This window comes from Tachyglossus aculeatus, chromosome 9 (genome assembly GCF_015852505.1).
Source record: "Tachyglossus aculeatus isolate mTacAcu1 chromosome 9, mTacAcu1.pri, whole genome shotgun sequence".
Classification (NCBI taxonomy): Eukaryota; Metazoa; Chordata; class Mammalia; order Monotremata; family Tachyglossidae; genus Tachyglossus; species Tachyglossus aculeatus.
Genome location: NC_052074.1, coordinates 59,189,744 through 59,214,894, shown reverse-complemented (window position 1 = coordinate 59,214,894; position 25,151 = coordinate 59,189,744). Strand labels below are relative to the sequence as shown.

Here is a 25,151-nt window from a genome sequence, read left to right as displayed (position 1 = left end):
GACAAATGTAAGAAAATTACAAGTTTTCAAATTCTCAGTGAAACAAAGGGAAAGCATTCAAAGGGAAAAACAAGATTTTATAAATTCAAATGTTACTCTGGAAAAACACTGTCAAGTAACCTTGGCTTGAGAACAACAGAATCTCAGGGGCATACACACACTAACACATCAGCAGCCATTCCCTTCAAGAATACGAATAACTAAGAAAATTGTTTCATTTTAAAGTAAACATTGGAAACTTTCACAGAACACAGGTACACAGCTGCAATTATCTACCTTCTCAAAAACAGAGACAAAAGAAACAACACTTTCTTCAGAATGCTGAAAGCAAAAAGAGGGAATTGAAAGAGATCACATTTATTCCTTTGCCAGCTCTCCAGGTAATGGTTCAGTGTCTTTCTGTCACCCAAACCTGATGCAAACCTCTAAGATCACATACTCAGTCTTCCACCTCCCTCTCACCACTTCGAGACAAGTTTTAACGTGCTGACATCACCATGCACTCGCTCATTCTAAGCACGCATTCTTTATTTATTCCTATTAATGTCTGTCTCCCCCCTCTAGACTGTAAACTCATTATGGGCAAGGACCATGTCTCCTAATTCTGTTGTATCGTACTCTCCCAAGCACTTAGTAGAGTGCTCTACACATAGTAAGCACTCAATAAATATGACTGATTAACTGATTGACGCTTCTGAGGAAAGAAAGTTTCTTTAGGATTCAAGGCCTCAAACAATATGAAAACTGTTATCCCGCAAAGAGGGCCAAAATGCTCTGTTCACCCTATTTCTCTCCTATGCTGGAGTTTTAAACCAAATCCTCCCCCAATTTCCGTATTTACTAAAATATAACATGGGCCTGTCATTTGAAAGTCACTATGCATTATCTATCATTTTAAATCCTAAACCAAGGAGAATGAACATGAGTGTTTTAAGCCATACTTTCACATTTGTGATTGTTGATTTTTTTAACTGCTATTCTAATGACACTGAAGCCTGGGATTTCTAGAGGGCTGTTACTTTTCCCAAATGCTGCCCAACCTTTTCTGTCATTTTGTCTTCTCGACTGGCCTGTGAGGTAGGGAGAGGCCCATTTAAATATAATGAAACTGAGGCACAGAAAGAGATCAAGTTACTTGCCACAAAACACAGCAGACCAGAGGCAGAGTTGCATTGGAACCCAGGTCCCTCTGACTGCCAGCCCCACGTTTAGAGACGGGCCAAACGTAGAACTACCAGAGATCATTAATATACTGGACTGCCCCTCATTTAAGTATCTTGTCTGGTTCTCTGAAAGGCCTGTTGGCTGGGGAGAGGCAATTAGGCCTATCGTTTTGTCACCCAGAGAGCTTTCCCATTGTAAATACCGCAAATTATCACTGGGTTTTCTTAAGGCATATATTATTGATATGGGTATACATACTGAACTATGATCCACAACCAATCAAGCTGAGTAAAAGTACAAAAAACCCACTTATGGATTTCAATTTATATGATGTCATAACAAGAAAATATATGTTAGGGACATGAGGAGCCTGTTCTTGACATCACATATTCCCTCCTTTCCTACTGAAATATTTTATGCATTTCCCTTTTCCTAACCTACAATAAGGAAATAAAGGACCATTTTACAAGTTGGAACCCTATCATTTCCTTCCACATGGATAAAAATAACAAAATGGCAATCGACTATTTTTCCTTTTGTTACTCAAACATGTTTCAAGGAAAAAGCCAGGGAGAATTTTTCTGGGACTGAAATGATGCACACTCTAACGTTGTTAGAATCTGTGCAGTAGTTAACAGGAAAAAGGATCTTCCACCGTGGTATTCAGCGTACAACATTGCTCAGGTACTGTAATGTTGTCCCACAATTGTCCAGATACATTTTCCTGTAAACAAAACCCTCTTGCAAACCTGGTCTTACTGAGGTTTCTCTTGAATGGAGGGGGATGCGCAACTGTAAGATTGGAAAACAGAACGAACTTTTGGTTGCCCACAGAAATGGGAGATGACAGGATGCACAGAGAGGTAGCTTGGATCCTTAAAAATGGGCATACTGAATGCTACTAGCCCTTATCCTTAAGCAGAGTAGTAGCAATCAATAAATCAATCAATCACATTTACTGAGCACTTCCTGAGCGCGGAACACTGTTCTGAATGCTTGGGAGAGTACAATATAACACAAAAATCCCTATTCAGCATTTGAGATAAATAGTTTATACTGCCCCAATTCTTACAGTGTTGCAAAATGTCTTGTAAATTTGTTTTGGGCAGGGAACGTACTTGCTAATTCTGCTGCACTATACTCTCCCAAGCACTTAGTACAGTGCTCTGCACATAGTAATCACCCAATAAATCCAACTGATGGACTGATGTCAGTGCTTAATTCTTCCTTAAAAATGTTGACACTTCATCACCTGTTTGACCCCCATAGAGAGTGCCCGCATACTGAATTTTACATTTGATCATTTCAAGGAGCAGAGCCGGAGAAAAGTTACAGCCCTGAAGAGTCTGCTAAGGATTTTGTAGTTTGTCACCTCAATCTAATAAAGGAGCTGGTAGAGCCAAAGTTGTCTCGAGGGGTGGGCAAGGCTTTATTTTCAAAAATAACATCGTAAAGATGGAATACAATTGGATTCTTCCCAGCCTGTATTAGAAGAGTATGGAGATGTGATTTAATCAACTGTAGCCACTGTACTCTACGAACTTTGATTCTGCCAAACTATCATTATGACCCTAATGGTTCATATATCTGTCCGTACAATATGCAATTTGTCATCCGTGTGATCTCACTGGATCACAGCTGTATTCGTAAGAGACTTATTCTCCCCAGTTTTGAAATCATGCAGTTCAACTCTCTGGGATTTCACAGAACAGAGATATTGTAAACACCTACTAATCACCTCTGTGGCTAGGATTATGATAATTTTACGCCACATACCCATGTACTTGCCCTTTAAAATAAGGGTGAATTGGACAGATTGAAACGGTTTTAGGTGACCTCTTGCTGTACTTTATTTGCTCATAATAGTAATCCAGAAAGTGATTTGGTGATTGATATATATGTGTGTGCGGAGACACACACACACACACACACACAGCCACCCCCCCCCACCATGAATGCACTCTGAGCTTGAAGTTTGAAATCTCAGTTGGAGATTAACTTTGAGGATGCTGCTAGAAGTTTTTTTAAGCTACATGCAATGCAATGCAGGGGTCCCACTGCAACAAAAGCAAATTTGTTGTAATTCATTTTGTTCAACTCTTCAATAAGAGTCCTGAATATCTGTGGCTTGACATTTTCAGCCAAAAGCAATATTTTCCCCGAATTACTGAGACTTTACATTTTAAATTCAATTCTCTCAATGCCTAAAATTAATCTTCCATCGTGTTAACCTCTTTGGAAAGGTCCGTCACTCTACTGGCCCATTAGTGGACTATTCACTTTGTTAATGATGTGCATTATAGCTATAATTCTATTTGTGCAGTAAGCACTCAATAAATATGACCGATCTACCACTGCACTTAGCACAGTGCCTGGCACATAGTAAATGCTTAATACCACTGGGGGAAAAAAGGGCAGGGGGAAGGAGGTACTTTTGTAAGCATTTGGATCCAAACCTTCTCTCCACCAAAGCTCCAGGGACCTGCAGAGTGAGTCCTGATGGTCAAGGTGGCCTCTGCACTGCCGCCCTTTGCCTCCTTCAAAGCCACATCTCCTCCAGAAGGCCTTCCCTAAGCTCTCCTTTCCTCTACCCCCACTCCCTTCTGCATCACCCTGATTTGCTTCCTTTATTCATTCCCCTCCCAGCCCCAAAGAACTTCTGTCCTTATCTGTAATTTATTTATTTATATTATGTTCGTCACCCCCTCTACACTAGAAGCTCGCCATTGGCCAGGAATATGTCTATTATATTGTTATACGGTACTCTCCCAACTGCTTAGCATTACAGAGCACTGCACATAGTAAGTACCTAATAAATATGACTGATCTGAAATAAGCTAGAATTCAAACTTGTTGGGAGACTGCCACTTGATGAAGAAGGTGGGGGAATGCTAATGGATAAATTGGGGGAAAAAAAAGGTTGCCAAGATTAAAGGGACATTGTAAACTGTGTGTTTTATTTAGAAACCTAGCCTTCAGGGTAAATGGGAAGCTTCTTCTTGGGACCAGGATGAATAAACAACCTGGAACTTTTGGGGGTCTCTAGTTTGTAGTTTTTTACCAGCATCTTAGATCTTCTCAGGTGTTAAGCCACTGCCTTAGCCACTGAAAGGAAACAGGATTTTTAGAGGGATTCTGTTGTTCTGCTAGGTACCTTCCATTTGTAAGGATGTTTGGTTTTCAGTTTTTAAGTGGGAGTGACCTATAGATGGGCTAATGGTAGGATTGAGTGGTATTTCCCAAGGTAGGTGAGTTAGTCGTTTCAGAAGTAAACACCATTTCTCCACTCCGCTGTCCCTGAATGGCATTTCTGTATTTCTAAAAATCCAAGGCTAACGGTGAACAAATGACTCATGTATTTAAAATCCGAGTTTGAACAGCTGTCAGCTGGGTAACAAAGGAAACCGACAGCTTCCGGGGGTGAGTCAGTCGGTCAGTCAGTCAGTCAAGCACTTGTGTGCTGTGAGGCCTTGGGCGAGTCACTTAACTTCTCTGTCCCTCAGTTACCTCATCTGTAAAATGGGAATTATGGTAGTGAGCCCCATGTGGGACGAGGACTGTGTCCAACCCGATTAGCTTGGATCTACCCCAGAGCTTAGTACAGTGCCTGGCACGCAGTTAAGCACTTACCAAATACCATTTAAAAAGAAAAATCTGCAAGATGGAGATGTATACATAATGTGCCAGCGGCTGCTCCGTCACATTCTCTGTTGCCTCTCAGTGGGGAGGGGGGAGAACCATTGCCAGGCACCCCACAGCAATCCTATCCCCCGGCCAAGTCTCAATCATGAGTCACGCTCTGCCTCTCCTCATCACATACAGGCACAATTGCGGGAAGAAGCTAATGACATCAGTGGGGATCGGTAGGTTAAAACCCCTTCAGAAAAAAGATCAACAATGGAAGGCCCTGCAGTCTCTCGGCGATCCGAAGGCCAGAACTGCAACTACCAGAGAATACAGGAAACAATGAGCTCACTCTCTCCCCGATACCGCCTGTCAGACACCAGAAGGGAGCTTGAAAACAAAAGGGAAAAGACTATTAATGCCACCAGGAGGCTGTGGTGGGAGCAAAGAATCCAACTGCTTGCTCTATTTAAAGCTGAGGGATAAAAAAGAATAGAACACTTCCTGGCAATTCATGAATAAATGATTTCCTCACCCAGCTTATATGTGGTAGTGGCGATGGAAAATGCAGAACTATACTGGATATAGTTCTATACCTAGAATACTCAGCTGGGGAAGTTATTTTACTTACCTCCTCCTGCTCTGAATCAAGACATATGGCAAATCAATTAGCCATTAATGAATCGCATCCATCAGAAGTTCTTAATGTTAAGCAACACCTTTTTCTTTCAATGGTATTTATCATCTGTGATACTACCTCCTCCTCATCTCTTTGTGCCTGTATCTCAGCCAAGTGAAACGTGGCATTTTACTAGACAGTCAATATTGGATTCCAACAAAGCTAAAGTGAATGGATGGACACAATTTCTGAGTAGAAGAGAAATGAATATTTTCAGGGAAAACAAGGAAGTACAAGATTTCTCTGTGCTGACAAACAAAATGATTCATCGTGTTTGCAACATTTTCTACCTTTTAAGATAGAAGAAAAGCAGAGTTTTCAGGGCCTCTCAATGAACCAAAAACCACCAATGGCAAATTATTGAGTTAATCGGACCCTAAGTCATCACTGCTACTGTTATGCATTAATTTGAGCTGTAGAATTTGATTGCAAATTGAATGAGAAAGCGCCACATTTTAATATTCAGCTCATCAAACTATTTAAAGACTCCAAGATTTAGTGACTGTGGATTCAAATGGCACAGCCTTCATGCTCAAAGTGTCTTTTTTATGTAACATTTCAGAGATAACCTTCTTAGACAGATCAGATTTAGGAACCTAGTATGCTGGCTGCATATATTTCTGCCTACTGAATAGATTGTTACTTTGCAAAAATGTGGTTTACAAGGCTTGAGCTGACTGTTCTACATAAGTCTCTTAAAAACAAGAAAATATCAAGAAAAAAAACCACTCACAATTTCTCCAACGCCTGAAAGGGAAAGCCTAGCAATACCTGCTAGAGAAAACTGTGCAACGTCTCTATGGCCATCTCACACCCTTTCAGTTTCCTGCTCCTTAATATACTAGAAAACCTTAACCAGGTTCACTGTGGAGCTGGGATAATGTCTGAGGGTTTCTGCGTTGTTTCAGAGGGAGGAAAAACTATGTTCCAGGCACTGTTCTAAGCTCCGGGGTACATACAAGCTAATCAGATTGGACACAGTCCACGTCCCACTTGGGGCTCATGGACTTGATCCCCATTTACAAATACAGTAACTGAGGGGCAGAGAAGTGAAGTGACTCGCCCAGGGTCTCACAGAACACAAGTGGTGGAGCCGGAATTAGAACCCAGCTTTTTCTGGCTCCCAAGCCCATGCTCTATCCATTAAGTCACACTTCCCATAGGAATCTGACTTTGGGACTTGCTGCTGGAGCGGCGGAACTGATCCAACTGACCAATACACCCTGACGCTGTCCAAAGCTTGCAGGAGGGGTCACTCTGCCATGGCTGGGCAGGCGCCACACATCTGATCCCGTTCCCCAGCCCATCTCCCGGATCCACACTTCCTGCATCTGGAAGCTCTCGGGGCTTTCCAGGAGACCCTGGATCCGAAGCGCCGAATATCATCAGCACTAACGTCAATCTGTGGAAGCAGAGTGACTTAGTTGAGAGCACGGGCTCGATTCTAATCCCAGCTCCACCACTCATCTGTTATGTGACCTTGGACAAGTCACTTAACTTCTCAGGGCCTCAGTTACCTCATCTGTAAAATGGGGATTAAGAGTGTGAGTCCCATGTGGGACAGGGACTGTATCCAACCTGATTAACTTGTGTCTATCCCAGCACTTAGAACAGTGCTTGGCACATAGTGAGCGCTTAACGAGTACCATAAGTATTTTTATGTAATTATTTTATCATTAACCTGGAGAGTCCGCCGGAGGTGGGGGCCAGAGAGGTAAATCGAGGACACGGAACTCAAATCTGAGCAGTCGAAGTCTTATTGCTCCGGCAAGCCAGCTGTAAAATCACGAGTTTATGACTCACCATCCAGGGAGCTCCACAGTTGAAAACTGGAAACCCTTGGTGAAGTTAAGGCCCCGGAAACCAAATTAAGAATTAGGAGTGGAATTGCTGATGGGCATGGCTCTCTCTAGAGCCATTTGTCATCGACTCTAACAGTCCTGTGGAAAGAGGCCTACTTGGCCTACTGTCAGGCTATCCAACTTTCAGCAGGATGCTGGGGTGAGGCTGGGTTTGTTCCAGAAGTCTCTGAATTCTCAAGGTGAAGTCAGAGGGAGATCTGTTTTTGGGATTGAGGCTATTGAGGACCAAACCCCAAAGGTCTCTATATTTCTGGGGACTGCGAGGGAGATCTGTTTTTGGGATTGGGGCTATTGAGGATCAAACCCCAAAGGTCTCTATATTTCTAGGGACTGCGAGGGAGATCTGTTTTTGGGATTGAGGCTATTGAGGATCAAACCCCAAAGGTCTCTATATTTCTGGGGACTGATGTCAGGGCTGGTTTTATCACTTCAACAGATCAAACACCCAACTCTTTATCTTCTCTCCAAAATCCTCTCCCACCCACCACCATATTTCCCCCATCTTTCAAGCCCTTCTGAAATTGTATCTCCTCAAGGGGGCCTTCCCTGATTTATTCTCTTATCTCCACACCATATCCCTCCCCTAAATGCCACTTCAGCTTCTTTACGCCACCAAAGTGACTGGGTTCTCCATGCCTCACCATTACTTCTATGTCCACATATTTACACTCTGCTTCTTCTTGCTACCTATAATTTATTTTAGCATCTGGCTCCCCTGCTAGATGATTAACCCCATCATGGGACATGTCACATCTACCTATTCCACTGTACTCTCCTGAATACTTAGTACTGCCAGTGTTTGAAAAATACTACTGATTCAGTGAGCTGCCAATTAGTAATCCATGCCTTGAAGTCTAGTTGACTAAATAGGAAAACCTTCAAGATCCACGAAAGGCCCTCTTGATAAGCTTATAACATCATCACTGTATTTACTGAACACTTACTATGTGCAGAGACTGTACTAAGCACTTGGGAGAGTCCGATGCACTTCACATCACAAGACAACCTCAAACACACTATTTCCAAATATTGTTATAAATCCAGGATCACAATGTGGTGTATGAAGAAAAGCATAATGTTATGCTCAATCCCAAACGAATTGTTTCCTACTGCTGTTATAAATCCAGGCTTACTCTGGGAAGTAAGTTTTGCTATGAGGCTATATTTGGTCAATCAAAAACAACACACATATTTTGCGGAAACTGAAATCATTCTCTCTATAGAAATGCCTTCAAGAATCAGCAAAACTGAGATCATGGTGGGTTTTGTACCACAACCAGCATCAGCTATGAAGGAGAGCCCAGGATTGCGTCTCTTCTGCCTGTCAAATTGGCTCAATAGTAATAAAAATTGTGGTACTTGTTAAGCACTTATTACATGCCAGGTAATGTTCTAAGCACTGGGGTGGATACAAGCAAATCAGGTTGGACGCAGTCCCTGTCTCACATGGGGCTCACAGTCTTAACCCCCATTTTATAGATGAGGCAACTGAGGCATGGAGAAGTGAAGTGACTTTCCCAAGATCACACAGCAATCAAGTGGCAGAGCCAGGATTGGAACCCATCTTCTCCCTGTGCTCTCTCCACTAGGCCATGCCACTTCTCCAATTGGGAACCCAGGGATGTGTCTGCTTTGTAAGCATCTCTCAGGGCTGGTGGGGGTCAGGAAAGGATGGCAGAGCTATAAAGGATCAGGCCAACGGCTTCCAGCCCAGTAACCATCTGTGTGTGAGGGAAAGGAGGAACAGCTTTCACTTCAGCCAAGTGGTGCTGCCACGGCGAGAAGCCCCCGTCCCCAATCTGAAGCCCCTGGTCTAGGACTACCACCTTTCTCTCTCTTCGCCAGCAAGTCCACCTCTCCGTTGGAATTTTTTTTTCTGGAACAAGCCAACCTTTCCCAGGAGAACATTATATTTAGCAGAATGGCAGGAGAAATCATCAACAGAGAAAATGTGGGTTAATTCAGGATGGGAAACCTAAGGGGGTCGGCAAGACGTCTCCTTACCTGCCTACTCTCCCTCTGGGATGAAGATGAAGAGGAAGCACTTCTGTGCGTTGGAGTGGATGTTTTGTGTGCCGGCGAAACGCCCTTTTCTTCTGAACTCATAGCTGCAGATAGGTTCTATTCATGTGCACGCAATGAACATGCCAATCACGTCACAGCCCCACATACACAGAGAAAGGAGGGTTCTCAGCTTTATTCCAGCTCAGTCCGGGCTGGAAAGGAGCTCATCGAACTGTTAGGATAGCCAAAGCACCTGAAAATGAAAGAAAAAAACACATAAGCTTCCCCTGATCCAGAAAATGTTAACTCAAATGTTTTAAACCATACGTCAATAACGGATCAGAGAAACCAGCCAACCCCGGCAGAAGAACCAAAAGAGATGGATCGGATTGTTTCTTCTCTCTCCAGACTGGAAGATCCTGCTATTTCTGATTTTTGAGTTTTAGTCATCATGCTGGGCAGCGGGAATAGATCATACACTGACACCCTCTTCTTGGATGACACAATCCTGGTCATCACAGCTCTGTGGTAATCAATCAACCAATTCCCCGTTGTTGGTTAGGGACCGTCTCTATATGTTGCCGACTTGTACTTCCCAAGCGCTTAGTATGGTGCTCTGCACACAGTAAGTGCTCAATAAATATGATTGAATGAATGAATGATTAAGCACTTACAGTGGGCAAACCACTATACAAGGCGCTTGGGAGAGTCTAATACAACAGACTTGGCTTAAAGTCTAGAGGGGGAGACAGACATTATTATAAATACAGTACATATATGTACATAAGGGCTGTGGGGCCGAGAGGGGAGTGAATATCAAGACTTAAAGAGTAAAGGTGTAGGCGACGCAGAAGGGAGAGAGATGGGGAAAAGGGAGCGTAATCAGAAGGGCCACTGGGAGACGTGATATAAAAAAGGCTTTGGAGGTGGGGAAAGCGGTGGTCTGTGGTATGAGGAGGAGGGAGTTCCGGGCCATAGGGAGGACATGGGCAAGGAATCGGTGGCGAGATGGACGAGACTGAGGTACAGTGAGAAAGCTGGTGTTAGAGGAGTCAAGTGTGCGGGCTGGGTTGTATTAGGAAATCAGTGAGATACGGTAGGATGGAGCAAGTTGACTGAGTGCTTTAAATTCAATGGTAAGGAGTTTCTACTTAATGTAGAGGTGAATGGGCAACCCCTGGAGGTTCTCGGGAAGTGGGGAGACGTGGACTGAATGTTTTGTTTTGCTTTTTTTTAAGAAAAATGGCCCAGGCAGCAGAGTGAAGTAGGGGCTGGATTGGGGAGAAACAGGAGGGAGAGAGGTCAGCAAAGAGGCTGATGCAGTAATCAAGGCAGGATAGGATAAATGCTTGGAACAGCATAGTAGCGGTTTGGATGGAGAGGAAAGGATGGATTTTTAGCAATGTGAAGTTAGAACCGATAGGATTTAGTGACAGACTGAATATGTGGGTAGAACGAGAGAGATGAGTTGAGGATAAGGCCAAGGTTACAGGCTTGTGAGACAAGGAGGATAGTGGTGCTGTCTACACTGATGGGAAAGATGAGGGGGGATGGGAATTGGATGGAAAGAGGAGTTCTGCTTTGGACAATTTAGTTTGAGGTGTCGGCAGGACAACCAGGTAGAGATGTCCTTGGGGGCAGGAAGAAATGCAAGACTGCAGAGAAGGACAGAGGTTGAGGCTGAAGAGGTAGATTTGGGAATCATAGTTGAAAAGCCATGGGAGCAAAGTGAGTTCTCCAAAGGAGCTGAACTAGAATTTGACATCACAGTATCTTCCCACACCTTCACAGTCACGCCATTCAGCACATTTGTTCATTTCTCTTTATCAAGTTATTATCTTGATATCTTCAGAAGCAATGTAACCTAGTGGATAGAGCACAGGACCGAGAGTCAGGAGAGCGGGGTTCTAATTCTGCCTCTGCCACCTGACTGCTGTGTAGCCTTGGGCAAGTCATCTAACATCTCTGTGCCTCAGTTTCCTCATCTGTAAAATGGGGATTTAATACCCGTTCTCTCTCCCAATGACACTGTGAGCCCCATGAGGGTTGAGGACTGTGTCTGATTTGATTATCCTGCACCTAACCCAGGACTAAGCACGGTACTCAGCACATAGTAAACTCTTATAAAACAACACAACTAAGCTCATGTCAAGTGTTGGTACACAGTATAATGGACAACTGTTTTCCTCCATTATATTGGAAGTCCAGGGGGCAAAGGGCATGACTTTTGCTTCTTCTGTACACTCCCCCGCATATAATGACAAGCAGCGTGGCCTGGAAGTAAGAAGGACCTGGGTTCTAATGCCATTTCCACCACTTGTCTTCTGTGTGACCTTAGGCAAGTCACTTGTCTGCACCTCAGTTATCTGTAAAATGGGGATGAAGATTATGAACCCCATTTGGGACGGGGACTTTGTTCAACCTGATTACCTTATATTGACCCCAGCGCACAGTACAGTGCCTGGCACATAGTAAGCACTTAACAGATACCATTAAAAAAAAAATAGCAGGAGGTACTCGGTAAATACCGTCAATGATGTCGACAATGAAATATCCTTTCACTACCTTTGGTTTCACTAAAGCCTGCTCAGTCACTTTTAAAGCCAAAGTCTCTTCGCTTGTGCTTAATGAACACATATGACCTGATGCACATTTGTGGAGAAAGTAGCTAAATTCAGGGTAAATTAGCTCCTCACGGAGAAACTGAGCATGAGGGACAGAAACGCCATATCTGCACAAGCAACACTAATGTTCATGTTGAAAAAGGATCCCATAGCCACAGGTTTCTTCACCACTTTTGAGGATAGGATCTTTTGTGTGTGTAACGGCTGCAAGAATGTGTTTAGAGCAGGGAAGAAAGTTTGCTTTTTCGTATGCTGACTTCTGATTCGTACACCAAACATAAGCCTCAAAGAGAGCTAACCGTATGTAAGGCTAGGAATAATCTTCCCATAAATCTCATCCCAGACTGATGGCAGGGGGGTCCTTGAATCTTAGGTAGTTATGGCTTTCTCATTAGCGCACAGCCAATACCCACTTCATTTCTCATTTGTTACATGCAAGGAGGGTTTTCAGCAGCACATTATGGTTAAGTGCTTTTGTACGTGGTACAGAGTGATGAACAGATGTAGATGTGCCACAAAAGAAGCCTCCCTGCAATGAGTGTGAATTTAATTTTAAATGAAAGGTCAAAGTGTTCACTCCCAAACCACTGGCCCAAACACAAAGAGAAAATCAAGCTGCCTTCAAATTGGGCTTTCAGCTTCTTAACAGAAAAGCAACATGGTCTAGTGGAAAGAGCACAGGCCTGGGAGTTAGAGGACCTAGGTTCTAATCCCTACTCCACCATATACCTATACTGTGTGACCTTGGGCAAGTCAATTAGCATCTCAGTGCCCCAGTTCCCTCATCTGCAAAACAGGGATTCAATACCTGTTTTCCCACCTACTCAGATTGTGTGGCGGACCACTGATGAGCTGTCATGTTTCTTGCTTTCCATTATTTTCATTTTCATTATTATTATGATTATTGTTAATGATCATAATAATCGAACTATGGTACTTGTTAAGCACTTACTATGTGCCAAGCACTGTTCTAAGCCCTGGGGTGGATCATCATCATCATCAATCGTATTTATTGAGTGCTTACTATGTGCAGAGCACTGTACTAAGCGCTTGGGAAGTACAAATTGGCAACATATAGAGACAGTCCCTACCCAACAGTGGGCTCACAGTCTAAAAGGGGGAGACAGAGAACAAAACCAAACATACTAACAAAATAAAATAAATAGAATAGATATGTACAAATAAAATAAATAAAGCAGATACAAGTTAATCGGGTTGGACACAGTCTCTGTCCCACAGGGGACTCACACTCTCCATCCCCATTTTACAGATGAAGTAACTGAGGCACAGAAAAGTGAAGTGACTTGCCCAAGATCACCCAGCAGACAAGTGGCAGAGCTGGGATTAAAACCCAGACCCTTCGACTCCCAAGCCCATGCTCTATCCACTAGGCCACGCTGCTTCCAACGTAAAATTTACTGAACATTTAATTTACAGCTATCTTGACTAAACAAAAACTTTAAAATCCATTTTAGCAACTCCCTCAATTACAATGAGTTGCTTCAAAATCAAACAGGACTAGTTTCAGACGGTAAGAGACTTCCGAAGACAGCAGCCTCTTAGCTTCTCTCCGAGATGGCTGCGTTACTCGCTGCCTTTCTCAGAGATAGCAACAGGGTGGAAATGATCTGTTGTGGGGCAGGGGAGGAGTGAATTGGGGTCTCAGAGCCAAGTTGCTCAGGGAGCTTAGTCAAGGGGCTGCTTACAGAGAAATGCTCTTCAGCTTGCATGTAATGTCATTTCAGTCTGTCACATAGGTAGCACCAGAAGCTGGCAGCCCGTGGAACGTGTCAGTGGCTGTTTTGCCTTAACTGGCCCTGATCACCAAGAAATAAAAATCTTCATGGGCAATATCTACCCGGAATAAAGGCAAACCGCGCCTTAGGACCTCTCATCCCATTCTGGGAAACAAGGCCTGGGGGGAATAAATAAAACAAACTGTAAGCTCGCTACGGGGCAGAGAACGGTACTGCTAATCCCAATGCACTGGACTCTCCCAAGCGCTTAGTACAGTCCTCTGCACATAGTAACCACTCAATACCATTGATTGATCGACTGATTGATAGAATCACCTGCCTCAGTGAATACACCCAACCAAGTGTAATACAATTGCCAAGCTGCATTCTGGAAATTATAACATTATGAATTATAAATTGTTATAAATTGTAAACATTATACATTGTTCCACCTTGCCCACTGATTTCAATGGGTAAATTCCACCCTTCCAGCCACCATTCCTCTGTGTCCTGGGGGCCCATCCCGCTCTCACCACCGCAGCAAGGTGAGGACAAAGCAGATCTTCCAAGCCTTTGGGACTGGTGTGTTGTAGCTGTAGCTATTGTGACTTTCGGACTCTGGCAGTGAGGAGAATGAAACTGCTCCTTTAGTTACAAAATTCCTCAACCCCTAAGAGGTTTATAGTCTTGCGTCTGTATTTTGGTTGCTTATCCGTTTTTTTATTGTTCCACCTTCATTCACATGTCTGCCACCAATCCTTATTTTTATTCAGAGCAGGAGCTGGGTCTAATTCTCACCCATTTACTCTTTCTCAGTGCTTAGTACAATTTTTTGCATACAGTGGAAGGCAGATGGAGTCGATTAGTTGTTTTTTTTTAATCTGAATGTTCTGAATGCCCATTCTCCTTCTGCTTCCACTACAGGTTTCTGTTTCCTCTTGAAAATGCTGATATATTTCATGATTTCTACAATTCGTCTTTCTTTTCCATTATTTCCTGCGGCTGTTGATCACATGCTGAAATGATCAAATCTTCTACCTTAAACATTTTAAATTACTGGCAATTCTTCACACTGCAGCTCTTCTTGTGATAAAGAAAATCCTCCTGATATCCAATTTAAACCAGTTGTTCTTTACCAATTAATCTCCCTATTACATTAACAATGTGCTAATGAGTGTTTTCATCGATGAAAACATTGTGAGCTATTTACCTCTATTTTGACAAAGAAGGGAGTGGAAATTTTCAATTACACTCTCTTCCTGGATCCATTTTAATTTTAGGGTTTGTTGTGATACAACCACATTTTTATCCTTTGGCCTAACCACTTATAAACTGGCAAAGACTGAGTAAGGTCTAAGAGGTGTGTATGCTAACCACACCTTCACACACTTTATTGGCCCTTTCCTCCACCACCACTACTACTACTACCACGAGACACACACACACACAAAAAAAAAAATTGCATTATTGTCTTCCTGGCATCATGGCGTCAGGTGAGAGTCAAACCCTTCAGCCATTTTTGCCACCTGGAACATTCCCACATTGCTGGCAACCACTCATCTCAATCCCTAACAGGAAAACCCATTAAAAAAGAAAAATCACTTCCTATTTCCATCACCGGACTTGAACAGCCACGAAAGACGTGAAAGGAACATAATTATTTCTGCCAGGCTCCTTCCTATTTTCTACAGACCCTCCTGTCCCAAGGGTCCACAATATCACTAAGTACAATTTATGTACTCGCCAGTGCTTGACATAAACTTGGGTCCTACCCAGAATGAATGAAAAAAACTAACAAATTCCTGCGTTCCTAGGAGTTTACTGTCCAAAACAAACTATACTGACCAAAGCAAAGGCCATACCCAACACATAAACAATAAAACGTGAAGAAAGGCAACTGAGGCGGTTTGATAAGCTAAAAAATAAATTCATTATATTCACCTAAGTAATCCACGATTAATTCAAGGATTTATAATAATGTGCTTCAACTGCTGAGTTGTAAGAGTTTTCCAGATCACTGGAATCGTGGCAGGTTCCGAAATTCTTACATCCTCAAGCACTGCTCCACAGAATAGGTTAAAAAGAACTGAATCTACTATCCATTCCGGCTTTATTACATGAGAGTTGTCGAGAGGATTAGGCAAGGTCTTTCGGTTCTAAAATGTACTGCTGAATCATGATGTAAACTTCTCTCGGGTGGAGGGACCTTGTCTTCTACTTTCACTGGACACCATCCAGCTGCCCACACCACAGCCAGGGGCTGTTGGTCAACTCCCTTACCGTCTAAAGCCGGCCCGCTTCCCAAGCTAACTTTCTAACTTTGCCTCGCTCTTGACTCTCCTGATCCCTTGCTCCTTTACTTAACTTTTGTCTGGAACTGTCACTCCCTTCAAATCTCCCAAAACACATCTCCAAATCCCTCCTGAAATCCCAACTCTGCTAGGCGATACGCCCCAGCTAATTCCAAAACACCCTGATCAGGTCATTCCAAGAGCCCTGCTTAGCATTCAATTTGCACTTTTAAATTCCATTCACTGAGTTAATTTATCTATTGTTTATTCATGCTTACCACATTTTTGTTAGCAGTTGTTCCTGTGGGGTCTTTTCTGTTTGTTTGTTTTGCTGTTCTCAATGCGTAGAGAAGCAGCATGGCAAGGAGTCAGAACGTCATGGGTTCTAATCCTGGCTCCACCACTTCACTTCTCTGGGCCTCAGTTATCTCATCTGTAAAATGGGGATTGGAACTGTGAGTCCTACATGGGACAGGGACTGTGTCCAACCTGATTTGCTTGCATCCACTCCAATGCTCCCTCTGGCACATAGTAAGCACTTAAATATCTCAATTATTATTATTACCATTACATGTTTATAAAACATGTGTACCTGTCTCCTACATCACCTGCTCTCCATTAGGGCAAGGACCTCACCTTCTAATTTTACTGAACTCTCAGAGAAGTCCAGCACAATGCTCTGCACACATCAGGTGCGGTAAATATTAACACACGAATAACTAAGATCAAGTGACAGGATTTCTGAGCACTTGCAACAATTAATCTATCATGAAGAAACCTTTGTGGACAGGACAGCATAATTCCCATTTTGGGGAAGGGAAAACTAAGAATCCTAGAAGTCACCCAGTGGGGCTATGAGGGGTCGCTGCAAATGAAATTCCAAGGAATTCAACTCCCATTTCCCTTCACCAACCTCTAAACTACAGTGCTCCCAAGCACTTCGTACAGTGCTTTGCATACGGTGTGTGCTCAGCAAATACTACTGGTGGAGGCACCTACTACAGCAAAGGAACTCAAACCCAATCTACGGAAACAAGGCTGGATCTTTCTTGTTTGCTAACTCCTCTGTTCGCACAGTCGTCATCCCTGCTGCTACCTTCTCATTTTTCTACAAAAACTTTCAGTCCATGTTTCCCCACTCCCCAAGAACCTCCGGTAGTTGCTCATCCACCTCCGCATCAAACAGAAGCTCCTCACCATTGCTGATTTCTTACAACTCAGCCCACACATTTTGCTCCTCTAATGCCAACCTCCTCACCGTACCTCGATCTCGTCTATCTCGCCACCAACCTCTCGACCACATCCTGCCTCTGTCCTGAACGCCCTCCTTCTTTATATCCAACAGACAATTACTCCCCCCACCTTCAAAGCCTTAGTGAAGGCACATTTCCTCCAGGTCTTCCCTAAGCTCTCATTTCCTTTTTCCCCACTTCCTTCTACCTAACCCTGATTTGCTCCCTTTATTCACCACCCCTGACCCAGCCCCACAGCACTTATGTATATATCCATTATTTATATTAACGTCTGTCTCTCCCTCTAGACTGTAAGCTTGTTGTGGACAGGGAATGTGTCTGTTACATTGTTATACTGGACTCTCCGAAGTACTTAGTATAGCATGCTGCACACAGTAAGCGCTCAATAAACAGGATTGATTGAGTGTAGAGAAAGTGCCCTACCACATAGAATGGAAACTAAGGAACGTGCAAATGAATAGCAAACTGACCCAGCACCAAGCATCTCTATGTCACTTCTGGAACAGCTCGTGCTTTTGGTGTAATAAAGAGCAGATCCTCATATTATCCAGTGAGCTAACGGTGTAATGCACTTGCATCTCGCCACCAGGAAGAAAACAACATTAGTATAAATCAAACCTGGGACAGAAGAAGACTCATGACAATTAGCATAAATGTATTATTTGCGGGGATATATATGGTTTAAACCCTTCTTTAGTGCCTGTACATGTAATGGTTTGCAAGCAGAAAAAAGGGAAAAAAATAGAAAACCTCAGAGAAATTAAATCTAAGCTTCTATTATTGCTTATTCCATTCGTCCAGGCTGTAAACTGCTTCTTTAGTTCACTCCATGGTTTTGTGGGTCTGCACGTTGTCTACAGCACTTTCTTTAAATGGCTATTTTTGCTAATCTGAACTTGATGTTCTAAGATTTCAAGAAGTCAATGACGGGATTTTGGAGAAGACCAACTTTCCATTTTAACAAAGTTCTGCGAAAAAGAATCACGTTTAAACATGGGAAATAACGTGGCCTGGAAAAGAACATGGGCCCAAGAGTCCAGAGTCTGGCTTCTAATCCCAGTTCTTCCACTTACCTCCTGTGTGACCTTAAGCAAGTTGCTTAACTTCTCTGGGCCTCAGTTCCCTCATCTGCAAATATATATATATATATATATATATATATACAGGTGCTGTGGGGAGGGGAAGGAGGTAAGGTGGGGTGGATGGGGAGGGGAAGGAGGGGGAGAGGAGGGAGGGGGCTCAGTCAATACCTGTGCTCTCCCTTCTACTTAACACTGTGAGCTCCATATGGGACCTGATTATCTTGTATCTACCCCAGCGCTTGGCACATAGGTAAGTGCTTAACACAGCTCATAGAGTGTTTCCATTTCCCATTACTGATGGCATTTATTGATGGCATTTATTAAGTGCTTACTATGTGCAAAGCACTGTTCTAAGCGCTGGGGAGGTTACAAGGTGATCAAGTTGTCCCATGTGGGGCTCACAGTCTTAATCCCCATTTTACAGATGAGGGAACTGAGGCACAGAGAAGTGAAGTGATTTGTCCAAAGTCACACAGCTGACAAGTGGCAGAGCCGGAATTTGAACCCATGACCTCTGATTCTAAAGCCCGTACTCTTTCCACTGAGCCACGCTGCTTCTCATTCCCCATGCATCCCTGCTACCACATTAAGTGCTTCTCTTCCCCCAGAGTAATTCCAGGGTCATCCACCTCCAGCCTAAGGGATCATTTGAAGAGCAGTTGGGACCAAATTTCTTCTAACTTTAGTTTGAAAACAGGATGGTTGATTTGATAAATTTGCCTCCACATGCTCTCAAAATGTTAAAGATGATGGACATTAGTGACCAGAGGGATTCTGCCTGATCCTGAAATGGAGCTAAAACTCATGGCAACACCATGTGCTTTTCTAAGACCCTCCAGAATCCAAAAGAGGATCTGAATAATGTAAAACCAAACAGAAAATTCCTAAACGTCTCACAGTTGAATATATTGGTGGTCCACAATGGACAGAAGAATCTGATGTGCACCAAACAGAAAATTCCTAAACGTCTCACAGTTGAATATATTGGTGGTCCACAATGGACAGAAGAATCTGACGTGCATTTCTCTGTACTGTGCTCTCTCCCCATCTGTAATTTATTTTATTACTTGTCTACTTGTTTTGTTTTGTTGTCCATTTCCCCTTTCTAGACTGTGAGCCCATTGTTGGATAGGGACCGTCGCTATATGTTGCCAATTTGTACTTCCCAGGTGCTTAGTACAGTGCTCGGCACACAGTAAACGCTCAATAAATACGATCTATTGAATGAATGAATGAATGATGTCTGTCTCCCCCATTAGAATCAATCAATCAATCAATCGTATTTATTGAGCGCTTACTATGTGCAGAGCACTGTACTAAGCGCTTGGGAAGTACAAATTGGCAAGTACAAATAGAAGATAAGCCTGTTAAGGGCAATGATCACATCTACTAACTCCATTGTATTGTAGCCTCCCAAGGGATTAGTACAGTGCTCAATAATCCCAACTCTGCCACTTGTCTGCTGTATGACCTTTGGCAAGTCACTTAACTTCTCTGTGTCCATCAACTCACTTGTAAAATGGGGATTCAGACTCTGAGCCCTATGGGGGACAGGGATTGCATCCATCCTGATTACCTTGTATCTACTCCAGCACTTAGTGCAGTGTCTGGCACACAGTATGCACTTAGATACCATTCTAAAAAATAAATACACAAATCTCATTGATTCATTTGATCACATTTATTGAGTCCCTATTGTGTGCAAAGCACTGTACTAAGCATGTGGGAGAGTACAATATAACAAGAAGCAGACATTCTCTGCCCACAACACGCTTGATCCACAGACAGTATAGCTGTGTCCCACTTTCTCACATGTAAGTATATAGCTGAAGTCTAAAGGTGAAATCTCTGGCCTGATAAAGGCTTTGTGGACTCACACTGAAGATAGCATTTTTTCAGGTCCTCATCCACTGAGAGGTTCAGAGAGCACAACTGTGTTTGCTTGAAGGGGTTTTGAGGGGCCTGTTATTGGTTTCTAATTTCTTACTGATGTGGAGTTTCACAGTTAATAAAGCATTTATTTTTCCATTCAAAGATCCTGAATGTCTTTCAACCAGAAAATTTGATTCCTATGTCACAAAAAAAAAATCAGAGGAACAGCTGGAAAGGTTAATGCAAGCAAAGTCTCCAGATCCAATCATTACACCGCAAAGGATCTCTGCTAATCTCGTACAGAAAGGTTCAGGGACTAGGCCATTACCTGCTGAAGAGCTCATACAGAAAGCAAATGATCCATACCCTCTGCATTAAAATGTCTGCTGACAGTTCTGCAGGCCTAATCCCTTTGTAGCCTGAAAGCTTTCTCCTAAACAATAAATTTTTGCCCATGCATCTCTTGGTTTCTCCTCAGGTCACTGTTGAACATGCTTTCCTTCTCCCTTGGGAAAGAGACAGATTTCTGTCACCCATTTCCTGAAAATTTAAGCTTCCCAAATTGTCCAAAAAAGGTGGCTAGCTGGATAAGAGGAGGATGGAAGAAGCTGGGACATGAACGAGCAAGCTGCGTGGCTTGGGAGAATGGTGGAAGGTTTCAGAGAAAACCAAGGGGCTCGGTTTCATAGCAACGTGTGGAACCGGGAAACGCACAGTGAGCGATTACCCAAGGTCGTTCCCATTCGCAGAGTAAATCCTCACATGTGCCACTCTCAAGTGTTTACGGCAGGGTTTCCAGTGCACATAAGGCTCTCTGAACCACAGGTCCCATCTCTCCAGGCTACTAGAAGATGCCCCAGCCCGCTGATGGCAAATTCCCTCAGTGACCATTCCAGGAAATAGCAGCACACAGTCTGCTTTAGAAGATTTCACTTTAGAGGGTAGTCGAGGGTGGTGCCGTCATCTCCTCTGGAGGCTATTCGTTTGGGGGCTCTGAACTCTCGCTTCCTCTCCTGCGACACAACCTGGAGTGGGTTTGCTGCCCACAAGCCACCACAAGTCGGGCAGGCTGTGAAAGCAAGTTGGCTTTGAGGCAGTAGAGTCAACACTGACAGCGTGAACAGAGTAACGGCAAAGGGGAGTTACCTTGCTTCAGATAATACTTGCTATTTCCTAGACAATCTATGCTGCTTCCTCATTAATGGCCTAAGCAAATAATTAATCCGAATGAGGCTTGAATCCTGGTTATTTATCTCATCCCACACTTGACGCTGAGTCCCAAAGGAGCTAAAATAGACCCATATGGAATGACACATTGGATTCTTTCCCTCTTACTTAATATGCAATGCAGCACCTTCTTCTCTTACTGAGCCTGTCTATGTGAGAGAATGCGTATGTTGTGTGTGTGTGTGTGTGTGTGTGTGTGTGTGTATGTGCATGTGTGTATGGCTGTGAAACAGAGGGAGAGGATGGAGAAAAACAGAGGCTACGCTGTTGTTTCATGCTGCAGAGTAGATCTGATAAATGAACTCATTGAATTGTCCCAAACCCATCTTTATTTTTTTTTAATCTATTATTTGGCTCAGAAATTGGCAGCTTTTCCAAGATTCTTGTCTGTTTACTGAAAAACCAAATATTCAAAAACAAAAGATCAAATGCAGTAAAATTTTCAATAGCGGGCCGTGACAAATTTAGAATGGTGAATGGACAGCAGCCTATAATAGAAAAAGCTCATTTTTCTTTCACACAGGTCAATTTGGGCTAGGTCAAGTCCTCTGAATGGGAAACTTAATTGAGACTAATTTTACCAGAAACTGAAACCTTGTATCTCAGATTGTGAGCCCCGTGTGGGTCATGTGTAATTATCTTTTATCTACCCTAGGTGCACAGCACCGTGTAGAACTTTTAATAAGGGCTGAATAGACACAATTATTATTGTTGTCATTATTATTATTACTCAGGGCCAAGGGTTCATGGATCAAACCTTTCTCCTCAAGAGCCCTAACAAGTTCTGCCTTACTGTCCAACTAGAGATTCAGGGTTTGTTAAAGGTGTCATCTGTTGCTATTCGGGATAGAAAGGTGGAAAAATGCACGGTGCAGAAAGGTTTGTTGTTCCTTTCAGTGATTCCTTCCAGTATGCCCCTCCAGATTGTAAGCTGGTCAAGGGCAGAGGATGTGTCTGTTTATTGTGATAGTGTAGCGCTTAGTATCAAGCACTACCAAGCGTACCAAGCGATACCAACCACTTAGTACAGTGCTCTGAACACGGTAAGTGCTCAATAAATACGACAACTGCCTGGCACACAGTAACCACTACCATTCAAAAAAAAGGGTGAGGGGGCTTACAGACTAGAAAAAATATGAGGGGGAGAAAGAAGAAGGCTGAGAATAGAGCTCGTCCTTCCCCTCCACCTCCTAACACCTCTCCTTTCACAGTCCCACCACCCCTCACTGCTGGCTTCTGGAGGCAGCAGCTGTGATTTCCTCACTCGCTGGAGGTCTTATCCTTACACTCTGATGTTTCTACTCTCTAAATTTAAAGTCCGTCTCCCCACCTAACTGTAAGCTCCCTGATGGTGGGGATCATGTCTACCAACTCTACTGCATGGTACTCTCCCAAACGCTTCGTACGGTGCTCCGCACACAGAAGGCACTCAATAAATACCATTGATGGACTGATTGAGAGGAGGCTTCTGGGGCCAGAAGCGACTAAAAATAGTACTTCAACTTCTCAAGCCCCTCCCACAGTGACACCTAAAGCACGACTAGCACGAGAGCGACACGATCGTCCTGGCCTACAAACACAAAGGAAGAGCAAAAAACAAATCCAAAACCAAACGCCACGTTCAGAACTCGCGGACCCCGAAGGAAGACACGGTGTGTTCCAGGATGCACAGGATTCCGAGAAATTCATTTCTCTTTACCGTTTTGCCCAACCCTGAAGGCGTCAGGAAGCCCTCCGGGGAACTCTGCAGCAGCAGTGCAAACGTTGGGCTTTGTCAGGATCTGGGGAGGGGGACTCGTTCCCAGAAAACCCTCTGAGCTCTTCAGAGGAAGACACGTCTGCTCAGTTCCAGGTAACATGATGATGTTTGCGGATCACTACCAGTTTTGTCTACAGTCTGTAAGCAGTGGGCTGCACCTCTGCCCACACTCTGTCTTGTACCCAACAGGCAGGGAGAGATATTTGCACAAACCACCATCACTCCCATCAATTCCTCGGGCAGGTTCTCCTTCCAGAAGCTTCCGCTCACGACAAAAAGACCTCATCATCATTGTGATGTGGCCAGTGTATGCCTCTGGAGCACTAATGCAACAGAGGGCAAAAGACAGTAGCCAAGGACAGCAAATGGCTTTGGAATTCGCCAAATTGACCACATGTGAATAATCCAAGAAATCTCCTTGACAGTCTCTAATATCGGGCATGCAGTCCTTTCCCTACTTCTAATTTCTTGTTATAAATGATCCATGATAAAAACAACCTCCTTTCAAGTAACCCTGAGTAGTTCCCTAATCTTAAGAGTATTCATCACGGAGTTAACAAGAGGGAAAAAAAACCAAAACCTAGCAGCCAAAGAAAAACACTGGAGCCTTTTAACCCCTGGCATTTTGCAATCCCAAAACAACACCAGCAGCTGCTGAAACAAATATCTAGGAGAGCATTCTTACTTGTGCAAGCACCCTAAAAGTGGAAATTCTAAGGCACATATTTGCAAAGTATAGTTCTTAAGTAATAAAAGTGAAATGCAGGGCTTTTGGTGGTGGTCTCTCCTGAAAATTTTAGAATTCCAGGGTGACTGGAAATAACCAAGATTGAAAACAGCCAACCCCAAGCCACTGCATTAGGAATGACCCTGTCCAATGGGAAAACTCCACATAGGTACAATGAACAGATCCCCACCTTAACTCCTTTGCCAATGTCAGGGTGACATCCTGCACTTGCCATATTTGCAGCAGGTCTCAGACCGATGAAACAATGTAGTGGTTACCTCAGTGTGGAATCTATGAGTAACCCATCTCCACAGCAATTTGTTATTCAAATCAAGTCTGTTCTAAGACTGCACAGCCCTAAGGCAAAAATCAATCACTGGTATTTACTGAGCGCTTATTTTGTGCAGAACACTGCACTTGGCGCTTGGGAGAGTACAACACAATACAGAATTATCAGACGTGTTCCCTCCCATAATAAGCGTACAGTCTAGAGGGAGAGACAGACATTAATATAAGTATTTGTTATATATAAAGATAATAATATACACTGTTATACTATAATATATAATTTAAAGATATGTACGTAAGTGCTGTGGGGTGGGGGCGGATATTGAATCTCCAAAGGTCACAGATCAAAGAAAATACTTTGTGATTAGAAATAGCAATGCCTCTAGGACTGAAACTACTTGGCATTTGAAGGGCCTCAACACAGGTGCACTAGCAGCTAGATTACCATGCTTGAAATGGGCACGGAACGTGTCTATCAGCTATTGTACCGTACTCTCCCATGCGCTTAGTAATAATAATGATATTGGTATGAGCCAGGCCCTGTGCTCTGTACACTGAAAGCGCTGAATACCACTGATTGATTGATGACAGCTTATAGTTATTGACAAGTGGTCTGAGGATTGAAGAGCCTCAACCTAGGTGCATGAAGCAGCTAGATCAGCATGCAGAGCATGATAGTTTACAGTTACTGACAAGCGGTTTGACTCAGCCAGCCTCCCCTTCCGTAACGCAGCCTGAGAACCAAAGAAAATCAGAGTGCCTGGATACAGCTCACTAACCATTAATGAGACTGCACAGCAGAAAAAATACACACACACCTCTCTCTAGTACAGAGAAGCAGCGTGGCTCAGTGGAAAGAGCCCGGGCTTTGGAGTCAGAGGTCATGGGCTCAAATCCCGCCTCTTCCACTTGTCAGCTGTGTGACTTTGGGCAAGTCGCTTCACTTCTCTGTGCCTCAG

At 43.5% G+C, this 25,151-nt stretch overlaps 1 protein-coding gene across 6 annotated transcripts in view; it reads right to left on the bottom strand.

Moving 5' to 3' along the window:
- OSBPL6 (oxysterol binding protein like 6) overlaps positions 1 to 25,151 on the bottom strand; it is a 131,392-nt gene that overhangs the window by 67,463 nt on the left and 38,778 nt on the right. For 3 of the 6 annotated variants that reach the window (XM_038751556.1, XM_038751558.1, XM_038751560.1), the window contains exon 1: positions 9,334 to 9,435. In XM_038751556.1, coding sequence (XP_038607484.1) covers positions 9,334 to 9,435 — 102 coding nt within the window. Of the gene's footprint in view, positions 1 to 9,333; positions 9,587 to 25,151 lie in introns of those variants that run through there. The other 3 variants (XM_038751557.1, XM_038751555.1, XM_038751562.1) reach the window with 2 other exon arrangements.